This window comes from Zonotrichia leucophrys, chromosome 12, assembly GCF_028769735.1.
Source record: "Zonotrichia leucophrys gambelii isolate GWCS_2022_RI chromosome 12, RI_Zleu_2.0, whole genome shotgun sequence".
NCBI lineage: Eukaryota > Metazoa > Chordata > Aves > Passeriformes > Passerellidae > Zonotrichia > Zonotrichia leucophrys.
This window is the reverse complement of record NC_088182.1, coordinates 13,280,656-13,304,337: the sequence shown is the minus strand read 5'-3', so window position 1 is coordinate 13,304,337 and position 23,682 is coordinate 13,280,656. Positions and strand designations below refer to the sequence as shown.

Below are 23,682 nucleotides of genomic sequence, written 5' to 3'. Positions count from 1 at the left end.
ATTAGAGAATTATGCATTTCACCTTTAAAGCGTTATCTGGCACCGCCACTAAGGCTTATCATTAGCATATCCTTTGATACTTCCATGGCTTCAGGAAAGACATAAACCAAAATAGAGAAGGGACTCATAAACAAAACAATATTGTGACTGTGTTGGCTCACTCAGAATGGTAATTTTTTCTTTACCTTTTCTGCAGTCCTTCAAAATGGAGATAAAATTGTTTTAAGAACAGTGCAGACTTGTATCACAATGTAAATGATTTGGGAAATGAGCCCAAGCCAGTGTAGTCTGCATAAATGAAAGTGTTATGTGTGAAACTGCTGTAAGCAGGTCAGAAATAATAATATTGGGGCTTTCTATTAGCTTCTAACTAGCTTTCTTCTTCACAATCTTTAAGATGGGTTTTTCTATTGATTCTGAAGCAGATTTGAAGACTTAGTAGCTGCCTGGTGAAATATTGGGGGAAAATAACTTTCTTCCTTTGGAGGTCACCCTCTCTGTGTGGGCTGGAGTAAACAGGGCAGGGCTGGACTTGCAGATTTCCCTGTTTCTTTGCAGATGTTAAAATTTCATATATACAACTCATGTATAAAAAAGGTAAAATTAAGATACTGTGTTATTCTTCCATTTACCTTACCTCAGCAGAGTTCAGAGTGATGGTGGACAGTGCAAATTTTTCCTAACGAAATAGGATCTGAATTGATCAATATCCATGTTTATACATGGGAGTGCTCCATTGTGGTACTTGCAGCTTCTGTACTGTTTTACTACTCTAAAAGGTCTTATTCTTTGTTTTTTTGCTGTTTCTCTTAATGAGGAACTGAAATATTTTTCTAGATGTAGCAGTGGAGATCCCTGGGGTTCAATGCCTGCTTTTGGAAATCCCTACTGAATGTCTGAAGAAGAAAGCAATATCCCAACTTTCAAAAATTGAGGATTTAATTGCCATTTGCACGGTCTGTTACACATTTGTGTAATAAAATTGACCTTGCAAGTTTTATTAGTGTATGACTTAGCCATCATTCATACTTCTTAAAGATTCATGGGAAACATCTTACACATTTTTATTTGAATATCGTTTGGCAAACAGTTCAAACACCGATTGGAAAAAGACTTAACTTGAAAAGAGTAAGCAGCATATGCAAAACAACTCCTCAAAATCCCAAAACAACAATATTCTCCCCCTCCCTCCACCCAAAAAATGTCTCCCAAAATTCAGCACCGAAGGAATTCAGAGTTGAGGCTGCCAAGATGACACTGCTTTACAACCCTAATCCCAGCCTTTATACCTAAGAGCTCTAAAAAAAATGTTTTTCTTTACTTCCTCAGTCAGTTGAAAACTACCAAGGCCGAGGGGATTGCAGGCATTAAGCCTGACCACCAGGACATGATTTTGGGAAGGCTGGAAATGGCACGTTCTTCAGCAAGCCATGTAATGTGTGCAGTGGGAACATGGCAGCCCCCATATGGAAGTCCTGCTGACAGCAGCAAAATAGTTTTTAAGCAGCATGTACTGTTACCCTGCTCCAAAGAGCTGTGAATTGTGTGGTGTGGAAGCCTGGGAGCCTGCACCAGATCCCTCTTCCATCTGTGCACCACGGCCATGGTGCCAGACAGGTAGTAGGCTCTGCTGTGCTCTGCTACCCTTCATCTGCTTTCATGGCTCCCACTAGTAAAAGCAGAATTACGCTGCTGAAATTCAGTTCAATCAATGGAATTCCATATGGCAAGGGGTTAGTCACTTGTTTTCAATGCAGACTTTAAAGGGCGGGAGCTTTTCATTTTGATGATATTTAGGTTCTTAAAATCAGGAGTAGAGTGCTGTTCAAGTTCCTGGTTTTAATAGATTGTGGGTTTAATACAATTAGAAAGCTACCAACAAACAACCCCACACAAAACCCCAAAAACCAAACCATAATAAAACTTCCACAAAAAACGTGCCAACAAAAAAACCCCTCCAACATTTGTATAAGAAAGATATGTTTTTAACATGCTGGAAATAAAACTGATTTTGAAAACAGCTAAAGCTTCAAAATTCTATTCTTCAATTTAAGACTAGTTTTTTTTTTTTTTGTGAAATTACATTATTTTAAATTTTTTTTAAATACAGCAGATGTATCTTAATGTTTGAAAATTTTGCCCAAACTCAAACTAACCAAATGCCCCTATAAAGTGCTTGACTTCCTTTCCCCCTCTTGCTCTTGATAATTCAGTGCCAAGATTACTCACACCTGGTGCTTTTGTTTCTCCTCAGTATTCTGATTGCCTCTTGAAGCTCTTCACAATTTCATTCTTCTACAAATGGCTCAGCTGTCTGGAAAAAGGCCGATTGCTTTTGTGAATTTCAGCATTGAGAAGCTCAGTAAAATACTCTTTTGATCTTTCTGTAATTGTTTTAACAAAAATATATCTGCATTTCTGTGTTCATTCTTCAACTTTGATTTCTTCACGTATTGAAGTTGCAAATTACTCTGGCTCTATCAATGTTATCTTCGTTCATCTTCTCAGCTGTTCTCTGTGAGTTCTGGCTTTTACTTTTCTGGTGAAAATAAAAACTTGGATAACTATTTTCCTCATGCTGCTGATTTACAAGCTTTTCTCAGGCCCTCTGTTGTCCTGTTTTGGCCCTTTCTTTGTCTTCTATTATTGATCACTTTTGGATCTCTCAGTGTATTTCATGCTCATGGCATGTTTCATTTAGTGTGAGTATTCTCTGGAACTTCTAAGGATTCTTCTAAAGCCCCAGACCATTCTTGAATTATTCCCCAAGAGTTTCTGTCCATGTTTTAGAAGAATTCTACCTGCGAACTTCTGTATTTCTCAAATGGAATCCAAACATTTCACACGTTTTGTTAATTTATTTATTTCAGTAATTCCTTTGTCTTGCTCTGTCAAGATGCTGCTTGTGACACACACTGCTGGTTGGTGATTCCACCGTCCCTGGTGGGTTTTTGTATCAGGTACATTGCCTGATATAAAAGTTTGTCTGTTGAATCCCTGGGATTATACCCCTTGTGCTGTATGACAGAATCTGGTTTTACCCCTTTTTATTTCAGCTACTAGAAAAGCCCCAATGATCAAAACATCATGAAAAATCCTTGTTTCCAAGCACTAAAAAAGTAGATAATACCATTTAAGGTTTCCAGCAGATTATTTATGTTCTGGTAGATTATTTATATTCTGATGCATTCTAATTATTTAATAATTTCTCTTTAAGACCTTCTGACCTAATGAATAGAGCAGATGTACTCAAAGATTAAATCAGTACTGCATGGAGAAAAAAATTGCATAAAAATTAATATTTTTATGTTTAAAAATGAGTTTTCCTATGTAATATTCAACTTTGTGTGCCAGGGCTATCTACTCAATGTGCTTCAGGAAAAAGCCCCCTAGGTCTGATTTCTCTGATTCCAAGCTAAAAAACCTATGTTGCTATGCAACAATTCTAAAAATTGGAATTCTTTCAGGTTGGCTTCAGTTAAACCCCATGTTTTGTTCTTCACTTTGCTGGATATAAGATGCAAAAATAATACAATAAAGATGTTCCCTAGAATAAGATAATTGACGTAAGAAACTGGGGTTTTTTTGTTACAGACTATTGCCAAAAGGTGGCAGTCTTTGTCCCCAAAATCCTGTGCTCTCTAGGAAATGTTATATGGCAAACATAATTTATTCCTAGCTACACCAGATAATAAAAATTACTTTTTAAGCAGACATAGAGGGTAAAACCTCCTATATTTGAAAGTTTAAGGGTGACACAGCTATAGTTATATTTTATTTTGACAGTGGAATGTTAAATAACAAAGCTGGGAGGGGAGCAGTGATGGGGAAAGAGCACTTCACAAGTAGACTGCTAATGAGCAAGAACTACTTGGGTCTCAGATTTGGTTGGTGCCTGCAGTACTTCAGCTTTGGGAGATGCTGTTAGGATCTGATGCTTTAGATCAGTAGGTTGCTCTGCTCATCAATCAACCCCATGAAATTAATAGAAACTATCCACTTCCATTAGAATTCGTGTTCAAGTGGTTGATTTTTCTTTACGAGTGATTCAGTTAGATCCAAGCAAAGCACAGATTGATTTCTTATAAAATAGCCTAAAAAAAGGAACTGATGATAAATGATAGCCTTGCTAAATATGTGCAAAAATTTGGCTATATATTTTGTGTTTAAAATTGTACTTCTTTTGATTTTGTTGTTGTGCCTTTGTTTATTTTTTATAGTGAGTGCTGCTCAGGCTGTGGGTAGAAGACGGGCTTTTTGGCAGGGCTCTGTCAGACCTGTAGTAAAGCAAGGGCTTCCTCTACTAAGCTGAGGAAAGAGCTGAGTAGTCCAAGAAGCTTGGGAAAGTTAGTAGCATCTCAACATCTATTATATTATTGAGTTAAAAGTGAGAAAAGTTAAGGCATTTCAGAATTTGCCAGTGTTACACTCTGAATTCAAAAGTGTGGCAGGCAAATTTCTTGTCACCAACTGAAGGGCATGGAAGGAATGTAAGCTGAGCTGCACCTTGTGTTCATTATATATGCAATCTCTGTCTAATTTTCTGAATCCTTCTCCCAAGGTTTTTCAGTCAATGGTATCTCAGATTTCCTGCCAATAGTTACAGCAGACCACTGAGATGTTTTCAGATGAAAGAAATAATTTCTCTGTCTTTTAATTTTTTTTATGTCTCTTTATTGGTACTTACATTATTGAGGTCTTATATAATTTATAAGGATTGTGTGAGATATCAGAAAAAGAAAAAATCCAGTTGGTGAGAACTCATTCTGAACCATTTAAGTGTTACACAGAAGTGTTCTTCATTTCAATTTGCTCCTTATTTCTCCAAGGGCCTATGATGAAACCCTAATTACTGAGCATGTTTGACTCATCTTTGTGTCCTGGGGTAGCGAAAACATTAATTATAATGGTTTGGTCATACAAAATACATTTGATTTCCTCTTATTTTCAGTAGAAATAGAGAATGGTTTGGGTTGGAAGGGGCATGAAAGGTCATATTGTTCTACCCTGTCCCAGGTTGCTCCAAGCCCCAATGTCCAACCTGGCCTTGGACCTTTCCAGGGATCCAGGGGCAGCCACAGCTTCTCTGACCAGCCTATGCCAGGGCCTGCCCACCCTTGCGGGTGTTTCACAATTCTCTTATAATCCAAGATAAATGGAGAACTATTGTTATAATTTACTCACTGCCTCTGCAAACTTAAGCTAATAGTTTTTGTTGGCTTGGTTGTAGTCTTGGTTGTTACTTTTTGGACCTGCAGGTGTTGGTTAGCTCTGTGAAGACTCTTATTGTTCCCCAGGCTCATTTTAGAAGCACTTTGAGAGGCAAGAGAAAAAAAAAATTAGTCAGAAAAATGGGATTATTCTATGAAAAGAGTTCCCTAGGTCATACCAAAATCTAGAGATGTGTCAAGCTTAATGGAAATTTTGTGCGGTGTTGCAAATTTTAACTCGTTTTCCAAATAAATCTGCATACGATAATTAAATGGTGAATGTTTCAGTTGATAAAGAGTAATTAAGAGGTGAAAGTAAAGCTATCTTTTAGTCACTAGGAGAATACAAGAACAAGACTCTTCTAAATAGGGAACAAAACACCCACTGGATTTGAACTTGTTCACTTTACAAAACAATGCAGATAAGGTTTTGATTATGCAATGCAGCCTTTCTTTGGGTTTGGGAATTTGTAATTTTCCTTTAATTACAAGGACAGTTTAATATTGTTCTTAAGATAGAACTAAAAATACTATTATAACTAAAAAAAGTATTTAAAAAATAAATTAATATATGGGATGGTGTCTGTACCTGAATACAGACTTGTATTTAATTGTGACTTTGGCAAAGTGATACCCCTTGTACTCTCTGGGACTTGAGCATTAATCCACAGGTGCCACCAAAATCCTTCAGGTACATGGAATTGATGTCCAGTTACTAACTCTGGACAAATGTCTACACCAGAGAGTTTTTCCAAAATGTCCAAAACCAGAGAGTTTCAATATAGTATTTTTCTTTTTATTTTTTTTTTTTTTTGTACCAGACCAGCCAGAATATTCTAAACTATGAAAAGACTAAATTATCACTTAGTCTGAAAGTTGATTTTGTAATTATTTCCAGCATTCTCAGCAAAGAAGTCTCCAGAACTATAAAGTATGGTTCAGGAGACCAAAGAAACTTGGAATTTTATCTTTGAATGTCATCTTTTTACAAGAGAGAAACTGGGGAAATTCAATGGTTTACTCTTTTAAACATAATACTGATGTTCTTTTCATTAAAACTCTGTAGCACTTCTGTGCTTGGGAACCAGCTCTTGAAATTGGCAGGGCTGGGGCCTTGACACAAGGTTTTCTTTGAAATTCTGTTCCAGCTGGATCAAGTTTTTTGCATTTGGAAACTCCACACATGGAGGCATATGGCCATTAGAAATGTATCACAGCAAGACTGTCTGCAAGTGAAATCTTTGAAAGTTCTTTGCAGTGTGAATTTTCTGTGCAGGGTTGAACAAGACTTTCCCCCAGCTGGATTGGGAAATTAAATACAAGTCTGTATTCAGGGACAGACACCATCCCATCTTTCTTATTGCAGCAGGCAGGGGAAAGAGTGTCTTTGTCTGCTGAGGCACTGTCAGTGTGCCCATGTGCCCTCTGGACCCAGGAGAGAGCTCTCATCTCCCTGTATTCACCTTGGGGCGCTGGAAACTGGGAGGGTCAGCAGCCAAGGGGGTTTTTGGTGCATTTAGGAGAGGCTGAGGAAGGTTCTGCCACAAGGAGAGCAGAGACTGGGGAAGAGTGACATGGTCTAAAGAGAAAAAGGTGAAAGAATTAGACTGTGCTAGTGCAAGATATTCTAGATGTGCTTAATGAGAGTGCAAAGGGAATAGGGAAAACTGGAAATGGAAGTCAGCAGAGTGAGGAATTGCTAGGGACCTAGAAAAGTCTGGTCATGAACATGCTTGACAGTGTGCACACCAAGGCTGTTTTAAGCAGAAGAAGAAAGAATAGTTGGTAGGTGCTACAGAAGAAGTGGAGAGTAGAATGAAAAACTTTAACAGTGAAGTTTGGGTCACCTAATGTGGTATTAATGAGCTCAGGATATGGAGACAGGAGTAGGAAAGAAATAGGAATAGGTCCCAGTCTTTGCTCAGTAAGAGAAGGAACAGGGCTAAGCCATGGCTGTGTTTGAAGGCAGAATTTGGTACATTCTATTATTGAATCTGTGCCTATTTGACTTGAGATGTAACACTGGATTTCTAAGTCTTTGGTGAATGCTTGCAAAATCCACTACTGATGCATTTAGAAATGGATACCAGTTACTTTCCTCACATATTCACAATAATTTTCTATTTGCCTCAATATCTATCTTAGAGAATTCCACTTGCAAGAAGAAGCTGGGGAATTTTTAGTTGCAAACTTGGTGTTTCGTTTTCCTTTCAGTGTTTTAAAATTTTCCTTTTCAGTTAATCTATTGGCAACTGACATCCTGACCCTGTCAGAATTAAAAACCAGTCCAGTGGACATTGCATTGCTTGGTTTGAAAGTGAAGACAAGGCTCTGTGCCTTGTGATGGAGTGCTGGGCTAGGCAATGGAAGTCTGTCCCTGCAAACTCTGGAACTGACCTTTGTTTGGAGTAATAAATCTTGAGGGTTGGTTTTTTTCTGCTGTTGTGTGACAGTAATCTGGTTGGAAACTGAAAGAAGGACAGTATATCATGACTGGTTTGGTTGAAGCAGATCACAAATTGCAAGCTGAATTTGAATTAACTTGAGGGACTGAGCCTTAGTGCAGAGGTGAGGAAAAAGCTGAGTGAGGGAACAAAGCAAAGACAATTGATTTCACTTGGTGCTTCTAAATGTAAACAGAACAGAAACACCTTGACTCATGCCAGGACTGCTGGCAGGACAAAGTGCTGCTTCAAGTGTCCTTTCCCTATTGAGTGAACACGGGAATATTTCCATTTCCCTTTAGCTCATTTGTGTTGCACATATGGTGTGGGATTCATCTCCCTTAGTTTCAATCATATAAAGTTAAACATCTAGTGAAGGAAAAGTTCCAAAGGTTTTTCTGTATCTTATGAGCTCTTTTAGAATGGAAAATGCAGCACCCTTGGAGTTTGATGTCTCTACATTTGAAGGATATTTAGGAAACTTCAGTGGAGAGATGATTAACTTTGAAATAGATGAGGTTAGGTGAGATAAATTCTACCAAAGGAGAATTTTTCATTAAAAGAATTAGACTGAAAACAGTTATCCCAAATCTTTCTCAAGCAAGACCTGCCAAGCATCCAGCAGTGGTGCTGGGAGCTGTCAGAGCTGAGGGGGAGCTGGTTTTGCTCAGCCATGAAAATCCTCACTGTCCTCAAATGCAGGAAAGACAGTCTGGCATTATCCAAGCAGGGGAGCAATTGTGACAGTCAGGTAAAGAGTATGACCTGTAGCACCCTAAATGTGTGGAAAAATTAGCAAATCAGATGTTTTAATCTAGGGGTTTCAATATAGGAGAGCGGGAAAAAGGATCATAATGACACTCACAGGTTAGTGTTGACAATATTTAAAGGTGTGTGTAAGCAGGTGAGTCTATGGACTCATACACAGGCTGCTTCCCTTGCTTTTGGAAGGTGTTTTACAAAGTAACATTTTCATTAAATTTTTAAATGTATGTGGAAGAGAAAATTCACTGGTTGTGAGCTACTCATTGAAAGTAAAACTTTGCAAATTGTATTGCCATGTTGCAAGTGAAGTGAAAAGGATGAGTAAAGGTATTGCCAGAAAATTACACAACCTTGGGTGGATGTGTGGTTGGTGCAAAATTCTGAAGAATCTTCCTCTTGGCCCTGAGGCAGGAGAGGTGGCTGAAGGAGCTGGCTGTTGCTGTACCCCAGCCAGGCAAAAAAAATCACATTTTAAATGTCCCTGGAACAGCTCTAAGTTGTGTCTGCAGCTGAACTGATTCCTTCATGTCTGGGACATATGGAATTAAAAGTATAGAATAAAACCCTATTTAACACCTCATTCTGCTCTGTGCTAGACATAATAACATGGTAGGAGCAGATTTGATAATCTGCATATTTTATATCTCATATATTGGGTTTGTGCAGCCTTTGAGCAATGAAGAACTTGGTACAAGACAAATGTGTTATCTTCTTCATATGGAGTCTTCCTTCAATGCCCTGGCAAACTCCAGATGCCATAATTAAATATAGTGTCAGCCTAGTTGAGTAGAAATGCATCTAATTACTCCAGGATTGTCTTAGCCACTGTTATGCAATGTATGAATTTCATGTACTTTAATCCACTTGCAGTTTCATTTCTGTTTTGTCCAGCACTGTGCCAAGCTGAACTCTTGTTGCCTCAAAAAACCAGCTCGCACTCTAACAACAATCAACCTGAATATCTGCCAGTTTTGAATGAATATAAGTGGATAATTGAAGTTATTTGCGATAATTGCATATGCTAAGCTTTTAATTTATTTTTATCCTTTATTTATAATTTCTGCTTTGATTGTGCTTTGCTGCACTTAGTGTGGCTGAGCATTGTCTGGCTGGGTTGCAGTGGAATTTGATAGCAGTCACAGAGCAGGCAGTTTTTGTGTGGCATTAGTTGCAAGACTGATATCTATCTTAAGCCATAAGCACTAGGAATTTGAATAGTAAAGTAACAGGCACTAAATTATTTTTGGTGCATCTTAGTGACAGCAACAGCAATTTTAGTACTAAACTTCCCTAGAAAATACCACACAGCTGAGGAGAACAATCTGGGGTATAAAACACACTGCCAGGCTTTCTGGAAAGAGGAAACCTTCTCTGTGTGTTTGTGTGTCCCCACCTCAAGGACTGAATCAGCCACGGTGCCTTGCCCTGCTGCTGTGCTCCTGAGAGGAGCAAAGATCCCTCCAAGGTCAGCATCAGAGTCTGATGCTCCTCTGTGTGCTGTGGCAAACAGGTGCAAAGCTTTTTGTGATAAAACATTGAGACTGGGAAACCTGTTTTCACCCTGAGGCATTCACTGCTATCTGATATGATACTGGGTTTGGGCATGGGAAATAAAAGTGAGGCTGAGGAACAACATCAAACTCTCTCCTGGCTTCTTTACCTTGTCTGCTAAATGAGCTGTGAAAGGAGCACAGCCCAGAACTCTGAGGGAACTCAGGAGGACCTGCAGCACAATTAGCACCATGCCAGAATATTACCTAAGCTCAGTAAATGCTAATAAATCTTATACCCTCTCTAAACAGCCCCGCCTTTTCAGAAGTTTTCAAAGCACCTGCAGCCTTACAGATTTGCTGCAGAGGAAAACCCCTTTTTCACATGTGAAACGAACCCTAAAGTGGGCAAGTCACAGGAAGGTACCTGGGTAACGTCCTTAAAGTCCAGTGATCTATTGCTGATCCCACATGCACAGTGTGGGTTTCTCACGGGGAAGCCAGTGAGGAAAATTGCTCTGATGATGGAAACCCAATCTTGTTTCTCTCCCAGGAATACTTTCAACTGCTGAACTGTGTTTAAATAGTTATCTGGCAGCACTTTAGGAAATATTTTTGGCATATTCACAGCTCAATTACTGTAAATTTTGATTGGGAATTAGACATGCAAATCAATAGTAAGGCTACTAAAATTGCACTAAATATTTCACCTGAGGAAGGGTAACTACTGGTAGTCGTAAGTATTTTCTGCACACAGAAAACTGGTGTTCCAGCACACAGACTGCTGCTGGTTTTTGGTTGGTAATGTAGCAGAAACCTTGATACAAGATATGAAAGAAATAATGCTTTAAAAACAGGCATAGGTTTTCCTTTCTTGTTATCTGCTGTTTTGCTTAACAGAGTTCATTACATTTGATTAAGATAGAAATCTTGCTTACAATTCCATATATATAGGAGTCAGAGAGACAGGCCTGTTAAAGTTACACAAATGATTATTATTATTTTTAGTTCCAAAACACATTTCAAATCTACATTGAAATTATATTAATGTTTTTAGGAACCTCAAATAGATCTGATGCCATGGGAAATAGTGAGAAAATTTGTTAGGGTTCAGGGTTATTTTTTCCTGTAGGTTGAATGCATTTGATGCTAGAATATAAGAGCAGCCTACACAGGTTTGTCTACACTTCTTTAATGACTGTGATATGCCTGTGCATTTTTGAAAAGAAATGTTATTAAATTATTATTATTGAATAGAAACTAGTTATGTTATGGACTTAGATGATGCCAGTACAAAGCTGATACTAGTTATAATTTAGTTTGAGCTATCAAATTAATTGATGCTTTCTTGTGATTTGTGGCAGTTTAGTTTTGAGAAGAACAGTTTTGAGAAGCATTTCTGTTTTTTTGTGTTGCAGTTAGTTCATCATAGAAAAACAGAAAGGAAACAATGAAACACAATTTTTAAAAAGATTTCATAGTTGAAAAGAGAGAAGGGCATAACTTCTGTCAGCATTCATGGATAAAAATTAGTAACCCTCCACAGTTCAGGAGTTCAGAAACTGTTTCAAATTTGGTTATGCTTATGAATTTATTTAATCTAACTTCAAAATGGGATTCTAATGAAGGAAAATGATTGAGAAGTAATCTGCAGCCCTTAAAAAGTACATGAAAAGAGAAAATATCTCAGAAGCTAAAATAACTACCCTACCCTCTGGATGTTTGGCTGATGTTTTTTTCTTGAAATTGTTATTTTCAGCTTTTATTTTCACCTCTCCTCTCCATTTCTGTTCCTTTCCTCCCTTATTTTTTGTTGAATTCTTCTTCATCCATTCTGTTTCACCTTTCCTTTGCTCTATCTATAGCAACCAAACTTGAAAGAATTTATTTGGGAATATTAGTTCACTGAAATTATAATATCATTTGTCTAGAAAATTACCTTGTTAGGTAACTTGAGAGATAGTTCAGTGACTTATTTTTGAAAAGTTACTGTGAGGTAAAAACCATTTATTTTTCATCTCTCAACTTTTTCTGTGTAATTTATAACATTAGTACCACTGAATATACAAAACATAGAGCTTATGTTTTGGTGACCATTTTGAGGTTTTTTGTGATTGTGTTATTTGTTCATCTCCTGCTTCATTCCCTGTTTTTATGCATGTTGCATTGTGATATTCTGGGTCAGGCATTTCATCTTTGTCATGTTTATGTGTGTTGGGAAAATTCTAAGGATTAGTTCCTTAACTGAGAGAGCCTCAACTGAGCTGTGCCTTAGAACATTATAATTTCTTTATCAAAAGATTGTGTGCTGCCCTTGACTTGCCTGTTTATGTGCACACAGACACTTTTCCACATTTAGGGCTAAATTCTTCTGAAAACACCCTTGAATGGTGTGAGTGTACCAGTTCTTACACTGTGCTCATAATTCATTCCACGTAAGTGCATGCAGATAACTCACAATTCCCTGCAGGATAACCACAGCTTGGGAAGCATTTACTTGCTCCAGCAAGGAGTTGAGAGCATGGTTGCTCAAATGAAAATATATTGGCATTTCTATTTAGAGTGTCATTATAAACTATTAAGCTAAAATTGTTAATCATGCTAATGTTGAGACTCATTTGTAGATAACTGCTCAGTCATTAAAATATTTTAAAAGGGATCTTTCTTCTCCATATAAAAAAGTTGCAGTATTACATGTGGTTTTTATGTTTTTGCCTGCAGAGTGTTAAGGAATTTCTTCCATTGTGCTTCAACCCTTTGGGGACCTCTTAAAAAAAAAAATCCAACCAATTCCCCCCCCAAAATACAACAAAACCCCATGAAACATTTGCATTCAATTTCTTCATTCCGATATAATTTGTGTATATCCACTAATATGTCATTTTGTGGAGTTGGACTTATTATTGGCTTTCCTTCATAATGGTGTTGAGATACTTTAAGCAAACTGTGGTTAAGGACTGACACATAGAAAGTGCAGCACGTGCTTGTATTTTTTTCATTTCATGTACCAAAAGTTTAATTTTTTTATTTGGTTTTGTGAGGGCAAAGTACAAAATGTGCTTATGTATTTGCTTCTACAGCTTCAAGGAAAAATTCCTGCCAGTAGACACTTTACTTCTTTGTCATTGAGTTTCTTGTAGAGAATGTTGCTGAAATGTACATTAAAAAAAAAAAGTAACAACTGAAATCTTAATGAATAATTCAATAAAATAAAATGCAGTACTTTTCATTTCTGAGCTGCTCTTGTTACCAGATGTTTCTACTATTGCCCATCTTATACTGCTCTAGTTATTTCTTATATGTGGGGATAAATCTTAGTTTAAATTTATTTCACTGAGGCAAAAATGTAATTGAAACACATTGGGATCAATACAAACTATATAAGAAGCCATGAATTATTTTTCTAGCCCGCTAGGTACTGATATCTAATATCACTGGTATCTCATGAAATGCTATAATAATTTTTCTTTTGATGATTAAGTAAGTATTTCAGCACAAAAAGAAAAACATGGTTTCCTTCTCCATGTATTCTTTTCTGTATGAAGAATTTTTTTGATCCTTTCACGTTTTTGCTCTCAAGCTCATCAGTCATGAACTTTTGTATTAGGTGAGCTCAGAGTAGTAATACACCTATGCCTTTATTATAAAGGAAAATAAAGGTAATGCATTGAATTAGAGTAGTTATTTTACATAAAAGGCTTTTTTCATGTTTGAAAAATGAGGGCTGTATTTGTAAAATCCTTTCAGCAGGTCACTAGCACGCTGATTAAAGTTGGGCTTCTGAGAATGTTCAAATGCGTACGGGTTTATTTCAGCTGCTATAAGGCTTCCCCTTCAGAGGAGAAAATTTGTGTTATTTCCCTTTTTAGATTCTAAAGACAAAGATTTGGGGCTCAAATGAACGTTCATTAATGTTTCACATTGCAAGGTCTGGTCTTGGTACTATTCAGATAGTGCAGGAGTAGTGGGAACAACAACACAGATATTCATAGTTCCATTTGAAATGTTTTCCCTCAGATCCCCCTCCTGCAGCAGGTTGGGATGCATTGTTATTTTTGGGTTCTTTCACCCCTGTACGTCGGAAGGTGAGCTCAGATATTTTGCCAGTCCAGTTCTGGTTTGATTTGCTCAGTGTTGGACCCAGCTCAGTTCCAGTTTGGGTCAGATGGGTTTGCTGTGACCAGCTGGGTTTCCATGGGACAGGATGTTTAAAGCTGGAACCAGCCAAATGTCAGGGAGCTACTCCCAGCACAGGGCTCTGGGAAGGTGACCTTTGCTTCTGTGAATCAGCTGAGGCAACAGGACTATTTCCAGCTTTTAATTGTATGTTTGAGATTGTCGTTCTGCACCAAAGAAAAGTCTGGAGAGCCTCCCCACGGCGTGTGCAGGGAAGGGGCAGGAGCCTGGCAGAGACCCTGGGGTTTTGGAGCTGGTGCTGGTTGTGGGTGAGTGGGAGATGGGATGGGACAACTGGGAATGGGGATGGAGCCAGGGGGGAGATGGGATGGGCAGCTGGAGGTGGGATGGGGCAGCTGGGGATGGGATGGCACAGAGGGGGGAGATGGGATGGGAATGGAATGCATCGGGGGAGATGGGATGGAGCAGCAGAGCAAGGCTGGGACTCGCTGCTGCTCCGCAGACCCGGCGAGCACAAACCCTCCCTGCAGCCACCGGGGCTCTGCTCAAACTGTCAGCGTTCTGCTCAACCATTTGTTCTGCATTGGCAACTAGAAATATTTTTCTTGGTTCAGTTTCCATTATAGCTCAAAATGTATAGCAATCAATATGAATTCTGATTTCATTTTGATTTATTTCCAAAGAGTTGATAAATGTGCAAACTGTTATGAAAAGGGAGGAAAAAAAATGTGTGCATGGCTGCCCACTCTGCGTATTGTTAATGAGAGTCTGGACCTCGCTTTGTGATGTAAAATATGTGAAAACATCCATGTGTACCAGTGTCTGATAGAGCAAAGAAAATAAAAGACGCTGAGTATTCTTTGTTTGATTTTGGCTTGCACAGATATGAATGTTCAGGTAGATTAAATGAAAATTAGGAGTTTTTTCCATGGTTAAAATACTCGGAAGTATAAAGAATGCTGAGTAAAACCTTAGAAAGGGTATAATGTCAGCTCCCAATAGAATCTCTGCAGCAAACCCCTTTATGAATTAAATGGTTCAGGTAGCTGTGTTTTGGTGCAACGGTGGTTTTTTCCTGTCAGATGGCAATGGTGAGGGAAATAACTACTACAAGGAGTTCTGGATATTGTTAAGAGGGCAAAAATCCTACTGAAATGCTGCCATTCAGTAAATGTTACTTCTGTAATTGCAGAAAAATCTTGTGATAATGTACCACGTTAAGGTAGTATTTCAGCCTGCTTGGTAAACAAAACTAGTCTATATTTTTCTTATCATTTATAGTTGATGTGTAATTTAGAAATTAATTTTTATGTCAGTTTCTTGAAATCAAGTGCATTATTGGGGAATTCCTCCTATTTGCTGTTATGGAAGATTTGAAAAGCGCTCCTAGGTGCAAAATAAAGTCCATGTGAAATCAACTTTATTTCAGAATGGGAGATAGAGAAAGCTGAGCACTGGTGAAAAAAGAGACTTTTTTATTTCTGTATTTATTAATAAGTGAGCTGTCTTTAGAGTTTTGTACCACCATCAATGGGTACTGAGGGTTTAAAAAACTTGGTCTTTTATTTCTTTTTTAAAATCTAAATCGTTTATTTCTATTCAGTGAAGTAAGAGAGCAGATAAATTGCACAAAATGCTTAAACAATCTCTATTTTTATACTGGGTTGTAAAGTTGTTTTCCATTATTTCAAAAACACACTTTTTTTTTTTTCCAGCGTCTTGTTGAAGCTGCAGAAGATGCTTACCTGAAACATGAATTTGATGCTGACTTACAGGTAGGAAATAATTATTTTCTTGAATGTTTATCATCAGAGTATAACTAAGGGTTTGTACAACAGCTTGCTTGAAGAAAGCCAATCATGTGAGTAATAGAAGGATGCTGATCACAGAAAATGGAATTAATGAAGGCTGGCTCAGTATTTTGACAGGTTATGTACTTAGTGCTGGTGTGTTGGGACGCCAAGCAGGTGGCTTTTACTCTTTCAGAGATTTCATTTAAATTCCCTTGCATATCTGTGGAGATCACATTTTAAACCCAGCAATTAGCCTCGTGTTGTGTCGCTGCTGTGTGCTGGTGAGGAGCTGCTCTGCTGAGAGCCGAGTTTGCAGATGGGGAGGGACCCACAGGGATGGGATTAGCACGACCTTGGTTTGTGCCAGTGGTTTGTGCTGGGATCTGGAGCAGAATTGCCTTTTCTCTCTCCTAGGAGCCCTTGGAGCTGCACCACTGCCGTGTGCTCCCTTTAGGAATGACACAGGAGGGAGCAGCACCGTGGCAGCTCGCAGCTAAAAATGATTAAAAAAAAAAGCCTTTTCCTGAATAAGACATATAATTAAGTAAGACACATAATTAAAAAAAAAAAAAAGTTCGTTTTAGAAACTGAGTAATTTAACCTGACATTAAAAGTTTAACAGAAAGTCTTATTCAATGCTTAGGTGAGTAAATACCTCCTTACCTTCAATTGAATACCTAGATCCATGGTTTCTGGAATGAATGCTTTTTTTTTTGAATGTTAGGTGGAGTTTTGTCTTTGTCTCTCCCTTGTTTTAATTTTAAAACCTTCTGTGAATATTTGCCATAAGTCTATTTACATTTTGAGCTTAAAGAATTAAAGGAAACAGACTTTTTCCACAGACATTTTCCCATATGTATATCTAAGAAATAAACTGATCTTTTAGGTTTTCTTTTCAGATTTTGCCATGGTTATTTCCAGTAATCACAAACCACTTTATTTTAATGAGAATATGATGCAAATTACTGATTTCTGTGCAGAAAGGAAGAAAAAATAGAGTCATCTTATCAGAAACAAGCATAAAAAAATTGAGTTTAGAAGGCTGTGATACTGAGATCTGTCAGCCCAGGCTGGAGTAAGGATAAAATGAGCCCACTGAAAATGATCATTCACATTATTGTTGTATATTCGAGGAGTGCTGAGTTTTCTATTCAAATGCTTTAGAGTTCTATTGTACCCCAGCCTTGCAGAGGTGTGCTGCGTTTCATTCTGTTGAACTTTAAGCCTTGGAGAAATAGGAGCCATTGTCTGAATAAATCAGAAACACACTTGATAGAAGATGTTTCAGAGGGCTGCAGTAAATGCTCCTCCCCTGCAGGACAGTTCTCACTTTGACAAAGTCCTTCATTTGCCGGCTCTGGCGATATTAACACTTTGAGGAAGCCAGTTAAAAGCCATTTGTGTCAGCAGCATTAACAGGACAATCAAATCTTTGTGTGGAGCTCTGTTGTTTATTACTGTCACGGTCCATTAAAGCTAATCAATTGTTAATCTTGGTTTCAGCGACCCCTTTGCAACCCTTCCTGGGTGATTGTTGTTCTTTATCAAAAATCTCATAATACCATCTGCTCAATAGAAAGTAATGGCCAGGATGATTTGATAGTGTACATTCAAGTGGAAGGGGACAGAAGGCTTATAAAATGTACAGTGTATACAATTCTGCTATCAAAGAGGAATTTCTTGGCATTTGTATTGCTTTGGCCGACGTGTGGAAGACAGGATTAAATGCTTTGAATTAGTGATATGTGATACAGCATCAGCCTGTGCTCTTTGTGCACAGATACTCAGGAAAATCAGAAAGCAAATAAAGAAAGTGGTTTTCTTGCTTAAGAGAATGACAATAAAGTGGGTAACATCTTCTGCTAGGAGATGTTCTGCTTAAAAAAAAAATCAAATAATTTATAATTATTGTTAAATGAAATTTGACCTCCTGATCTTTTACTAGCTCTGTGCTTGAGAGTGTGTTTTGTAAGATGTGAACTGCCTTGTTATGGTTCACAGAAACACTGTGGTGGATTTGGTCTTCTGTGTCTCGAGGACAGCATAGATAATATTGTTTTAGTACATAAAAATGATAGAAGGGAGAAATAAAATAATATTAATATTTTTATTGACTGTAGAAGAGCACCAAGTTAAAGAAAATAATAACTGTAAGGCTTCACCTTTTAGACTGCTGGTATTCTCTTCAGCAATGCTGAAACTGTATTACTTGGTTGGACTAAACCTGATCCCTTCTGGGCATTTTTCTTAGTAACATTATTAGTTTTGTCCTTAGTTATTCCATAAGTATTCTAATCAATAAACTGTAATTCTGTGTAATGGTCTAAGCACTCACCTATCTATTCCTGGACTGAATCTATTGGCACCACTGACCTTGTAGTTATAAACATAAATAAAATTCCCAGACAATTGAAAGAAATAAATCAAAATGGGTGATGTGATGTTTAACTCATCAGCATTATACACTGCATGTTTGAGTAATGGCCAAACTATGAATCAGTGAGACCAGACCTTAAAGATTTACCTTGCAATATTTGGGGTTTGGGATATTCTTTTTTTTCCTATTAGGGATGTGAGGTTATAAGGAAATAACCTTCTAAATGCTACTTATATTTGAGTCTCAGTCCAGGGTTTTCTTACCTCGTGGATAAGGGTGCAAGTCATTCCGTGTTATTAAATATTCTTTCTAAGTTTATAAGTGGAATTTCTTTAGTCATGCCTAATGCATTTGGGGATGTAAAATAAGTTACCATTTGTATTACTGCAGCAGGTTGCCCTGTCACAATATATTCACAGGTGCAAAGAATTGCTTCCTTTACATGGGAATGTCTCTGTGCTCACCTTTGTTTAAAATTAAGCCATTTCCCTGATTTTGTCACTTTAACATAATGGAAAAACCCCCAGCATAGAGGTCAACTGCTATTTTCAGATATCCACAAAGGGGACAGAGTATTGGCTGTTGCAGGTTTTGAAGTAGTTCTACAATCATCCTTTAGTTTTCTTGGCTTAGCTGTTTGCCAGAGAAAAGAATTTGGAGAACGATATTAAAGAGAGTACCATCTTATGGTAGGAGATGATGTATTATATAAAATAAATTAAAATTATTTATAATTATTGGTAACTGAAATTTGGCCTCTTGATCTTTCACTACTTCTGTGCTTGGGGGTGTTTCCTGACCTGTGAAGTGCCTTGTTGTGGTTCACAGAAACACTGAGGGGTTTGGTGTGCAGACCCCTGGAAGAGGCTCTGAAGTGGAAAACTCTTCCCTGGAGCTGCCACGCAGGGAAGAATTTGTTGCTCACTGTGTCACCTGTGTCACCTGGACTGAGCCCTGCGCACACAGACCTGCACAGAGCCAGGGCAGGACCCCTCTGGCAGGGCTGGGCTTTTTTGGGCTCCCAAATCTCAAGAGGGGGTGCCCAGAAGTGGGGCTGGTGCTGGGCTTTACTCCGTGCAGCAGCAATAATAACTTGTGCTTTGTTTCTTACAATTTTAGAAGAAAGTTTTGTAATAACTTAGCGCCTACCCAGTTTTTGTACTTCTGACCCCAGTGACTGGAAGAAGTAATATAAAATTTTGTCATGACTACTTGTTCATTTGCTGACTGATTTCACTACAAACACACATCTGCAGGGTAGTTCTTTTATTTTCTGTGTGTTAATTAAGTTCATTAGTTCATTTGCTTTACATTCCTGCCGAGTTTTCTCTGCATGTGTGTGATGTGGTGATAAAAAAGCAAGGTTATTTCTTTCTGCTGGAATCAAAGCTGGTGTGCACAGTTGATGCACCGGAATTACCAGATTTTATGTTTCTGATTGTTGTAGTTTTACTTCCTGCATAAGACAGCAGAGATTCAAGTGACAATGTGTTAAGGTGGTTTGACCTTATTTCAGTTTTATGCCTGAAGACTAGAAGAGGATTAATCAAATAGTTTTTAGGAAAGGATTAGTTTCTTTTAAGAATACTCTTAAAGTTAATTTAGTGGGATAAAAAAGGAATACTGGTGTAAGGCTGTTTTTCATTATTCGTTTTTCTAAGATCTATAACATATGGCTGAGCCTTAAGGAAAAGGTTTGCAAAACTATACCAGAGTCAGATACCTGTCTGCCAGATTTTGCTGTCTGTTAACCCCAAATTGCATTTCATGTCCTTGAAAAATCACATCCTTACTTTCAGACTGTGTGTGTTGGCTACATTAAAAGCCTTGTGAAATCAGCAGATGGAGAGCTAAGGGGTTTCCAGTGGTTTACACATGTGAACAATGCACTTTTTTATAAAAAAAGAAAGACTTGAGATGTTTAGGAGAAAGCACAAGTAGTAAAGGAGGGCTGAGGAACACAATTAGTCCAGTTTGTGTGATTTACACTTCTGGGTCTAATCCTCCAACTGTTAATATTACTCAATAGTTTATTGTTTAAGGAGAGCTGCCTAATTTTTTCTAAATTTGCAATTTAACTGTTAAATACAAAGCCTAAATAAAATAAAATATATAGATATAAAATCATAACCTAAATTGATGCTACTTTAAAAAAATCTTACCTAAATGTTCATTTAGTATAATGATGCCAGGCAAAAATTTACGAAGATGGATTATTAAATGTTTAGGGATTTAATCAGCATTTAAACAAATAGATGATAATGACATTGATATCAGGTACTGAAAAATACAAGGACAAAAAATAATAGAGAACAGTTATTCCACATAGTCTTTTGAAACTCCTGTTATAACACATGCATTACTTTTATGTTAGTACTTCAGACAAGTCTGTTTGTGCATTTATAATCTCACTAATATTGCATGAAGCACATGATAAGTAAATTTACAGTCTATTAATATTTCTTGGTGTTAGAATAATTTCCACTAGTCTGAATTCAGCTCTTGAAGGGTCCTGGACATGCACAATGGGAAAGGGAAGCCTGTTGGACTTCAAGCACTTGTAACCAGCAATTGAAATGACTTTTTGAAAAGTGCATTTAAAATAGCAGTGCCACATCTGAAGTCTGGCACGCTTCATGCATTATTTATTCAAGCTGCGTATTTTCTACATCAGAATTCAGCCTGTTTAAACTCCAAGCCTGGAAACAGCCTAAATTCCTTTTTAGACTTTGAAACGCTCTGCAGGCCCAGGTGCTCTCAGCTCTGTTTGGGTGGGGTGTGGACACTCAGCTGGAGCTCCCAATAAGGCAAGAGGAGGAAGGGATCCCTGGGAGCTCACACAAATCTGAGCTGGAAACTGAGGCTGTAAACTTGTGCACAAGGAGCTGCAGAGCACTCCAGGTCGTTCATCTGTAAAATGTGGAGCTCTGTCCCCAGGTGCCTCAGCCAGGGTCTGCTCTCAAGGGTTCATCTCCATCTCACTCTGAGCCTCAGGCTCTCTCTGGTTTTGTCCACCCAGCTGGAGGCACAGTTTGGACACAGCTAGGATGCAAAATGCTGCCAGGCCCTGCGCAGGTGTGGTTCTTATTCTGAATAGTTTGAATTTTTCCATACTGATCAAAATATAAGTGAGATCAAGGAAAGGCAGTAAGCACAGAATTCAGAATGTCCTTAAAAAATGACTGCATCACCTAAGGCCCAAACTCTTAAGAATTGCAGTGCAGTTTAAAGGTTAAAAGGAAGGAAAAAGTGCACAGAAATGTGAGTGCTTAGTGACTAATGAACTATAAGACTCAGCAAGCCCCATTTAAATCATAAAAGCATCTCTTACAGTTTTTATTTGGTGTTAGTTTTTCCTTTGGTATTTTTTTCTTTCATAAAATACTTCTGGTTTTTTTTCTGAAAGAGATAAAAGGTTCCTCTTTGCAGTTCTTAGTTTTGTATTATTCTTTTTGATTTCTCTAAGCTCAAATTAAGGACTTCCCAACTGCTCTAATACTGCAACAAATTGATTTTCAGATTTTTAGCTCTTTCAGTGGAGAGCATTTTAGCTTGTCTGCTCTTTCCTATTTATTTGTTGACGTTGCCAAGAGGAAAACTGAAATGGCTGTGAAACTATTGGGAAAAAAATAATAAAAAAAAATTAAAATGCAGCAGAATTAATGCACAAAGTAATCTTCAGAGGAAGACTTCCACTTGGCCTTCACTCTGCATGCATGGCAGGGATTAAGTATCAGAAAGGGAGTACAGAGAAAGAGAGGCCATGCACCTTTTTGGTTATTTTAATTTCAGAGCTTTTATGTTTTCTGACTCTGTGGCAAGTGAAGAGTAAAAGAGAAGCCAGGTTCTGTGAAGCCAGACTAGCAATATTTTAGCTCATCTCCTAATGATAAATAACTTCATTTATAATTTTTTGCGCTTTGGAATTTTTTAGTTTGGGGATTTTTGAGCACTGCGTGAATATTTTGGATGTTTGAGGACAATAATGATCAGTGGATAATTTCTATTACTTTCCTTCCTCCCACATATTTATCTTGCTAAGAACTGTGTTCTCTTACTACAAAGAAATCAAATGTAAATAACTAGAGTGATTTTATTTTTGTTGTGAGTGATTTTTTTAAGTTTGTTGATAACTTCTGTTGACAAGGAGTGACTTTGAGCACAGAAGAGCAGAGTTTACCTCTCTGTCACAGAAGCAGAGATGCAGGAGAGGTGATTTTTCAGCAATTTTGCAATTTTGATGTGGTTCTGCAGTATACAAGGGGCCCATCCAGAAAGAGCAGAAATTCTCTGCCTGCCTGGTTCAATAGCTGTCCTGTATACTCAGGGCTTGACAGCAGAGGAACTGGCAGCTCTGGGCTGACTTTGTTACTGCAAATAATCTTCTCTGCTTCTGAGGAAGTCTGGCACAGGTTTCTGGAGGTTGGTTCTTCTCACTCCACCTACAGGATTTGTCCTCTTGGCACCCTTCAGCCAAAAGGGTTTACTCTTGCCAGACCTTTCTGGGTTTACCCTTGCCAGCCTCTCCAGACCTGCAGTCTCTATCTGAAGTGTGTGAGGTGTGCACTGAAGAACACTCCATAAATTCAGCTCTACCCATCAAATATGGACTCAGTGCTTTTTCCTCCTGATACCTGCTGTAAAAAATTACTGAAACCTCAAACCTGGAGTTGACAAAGAACTGCATGACTGGCTGATAATGCTGTTTTCCTGAGATTTTACCTTTTATATTTATGTGGTCTTTTGTTATGTTTGCTTGCTACCAGCAATGAGAAGGAAATAACTTTATCATCCCATGAGTGTTTTCAAAATTTCAAGTTCTCTGATTAAACATTGAGACACCCCAAAGGTTTTCCTGAGCAAGAGAAACTTCTGCTTTGGAGCAGCTCATAATCACATAGGTGGGGCTCTCAGGATATGAGCAACCTGTTCCAGTTGCTTCTCTAGTGAATATTAAATTATTTGTATGATGTGAAGCAATTCAGCAGAAGAGTTAGTGAGGCACTCAGCTCAGAAAAGCCTGATGGATGGGGCAGTTGTTTTGGATCTCAGAGGCTCTAGCCTGAGTGTCTCTACTTGGTTCAGAGGAAAGCTTTGAACAGTAGCACAGATCTTTTCCTCTCTGGCACAATTCTGCAAAAGAGAAATGTGTTTTCCAAAACTAGGAAGATCAGCAGGTCTCATCTAACAGCACCAACAAAATGAACAGAAAGTATTTGCATGCAGACAGTACCTGTACAGTTTTTGCTTTCCCATTCTCAAGTCATTAAAAATCTTCAGGTTGGGTTTTTAATGCTCTTTGTATGCATCTTGGAGGTATTAGAGACATGTTTAAAAGAACTAACAGCTTAGATTTTTGCATATTCACACAAACTCATGGGTTTTATAAACAAAACTGAAATGCTATTTAGAATAGTGATAAAACAATTGTTGTTTGCAACACAATTCTTTCATTTATTGTTTTTG

General features: G+C 38.0%; 1 protein-coding gene across 4 annotated transcripts in view; it reads left to right on the top strand.

The window, feature by feature from the left end:
* CACNA2D3 (calcium voltage-gated channel auxiliary subunit alpha2delta 3) overlaps positions 1-23,682 on the top strand; it is a 454,430-nt gene that overhangs the window by 178,271 nt on the left and 252,477 nt on the right. For all 4 annotated transcript variants that reach the window (XM_064723753.1, XM_064723751.1, XM_064723749.1 and 1 more), the window contains one exon: positions 15,762-15,821. In XM_064723753.1, coding sequence (XP_064579823.1) covers positions 15,762-15,821 — 60 coding nt within the window. The remainder of the gene's footprint in view (positions 1-15,761; positions 15,822-23,682) is intronic.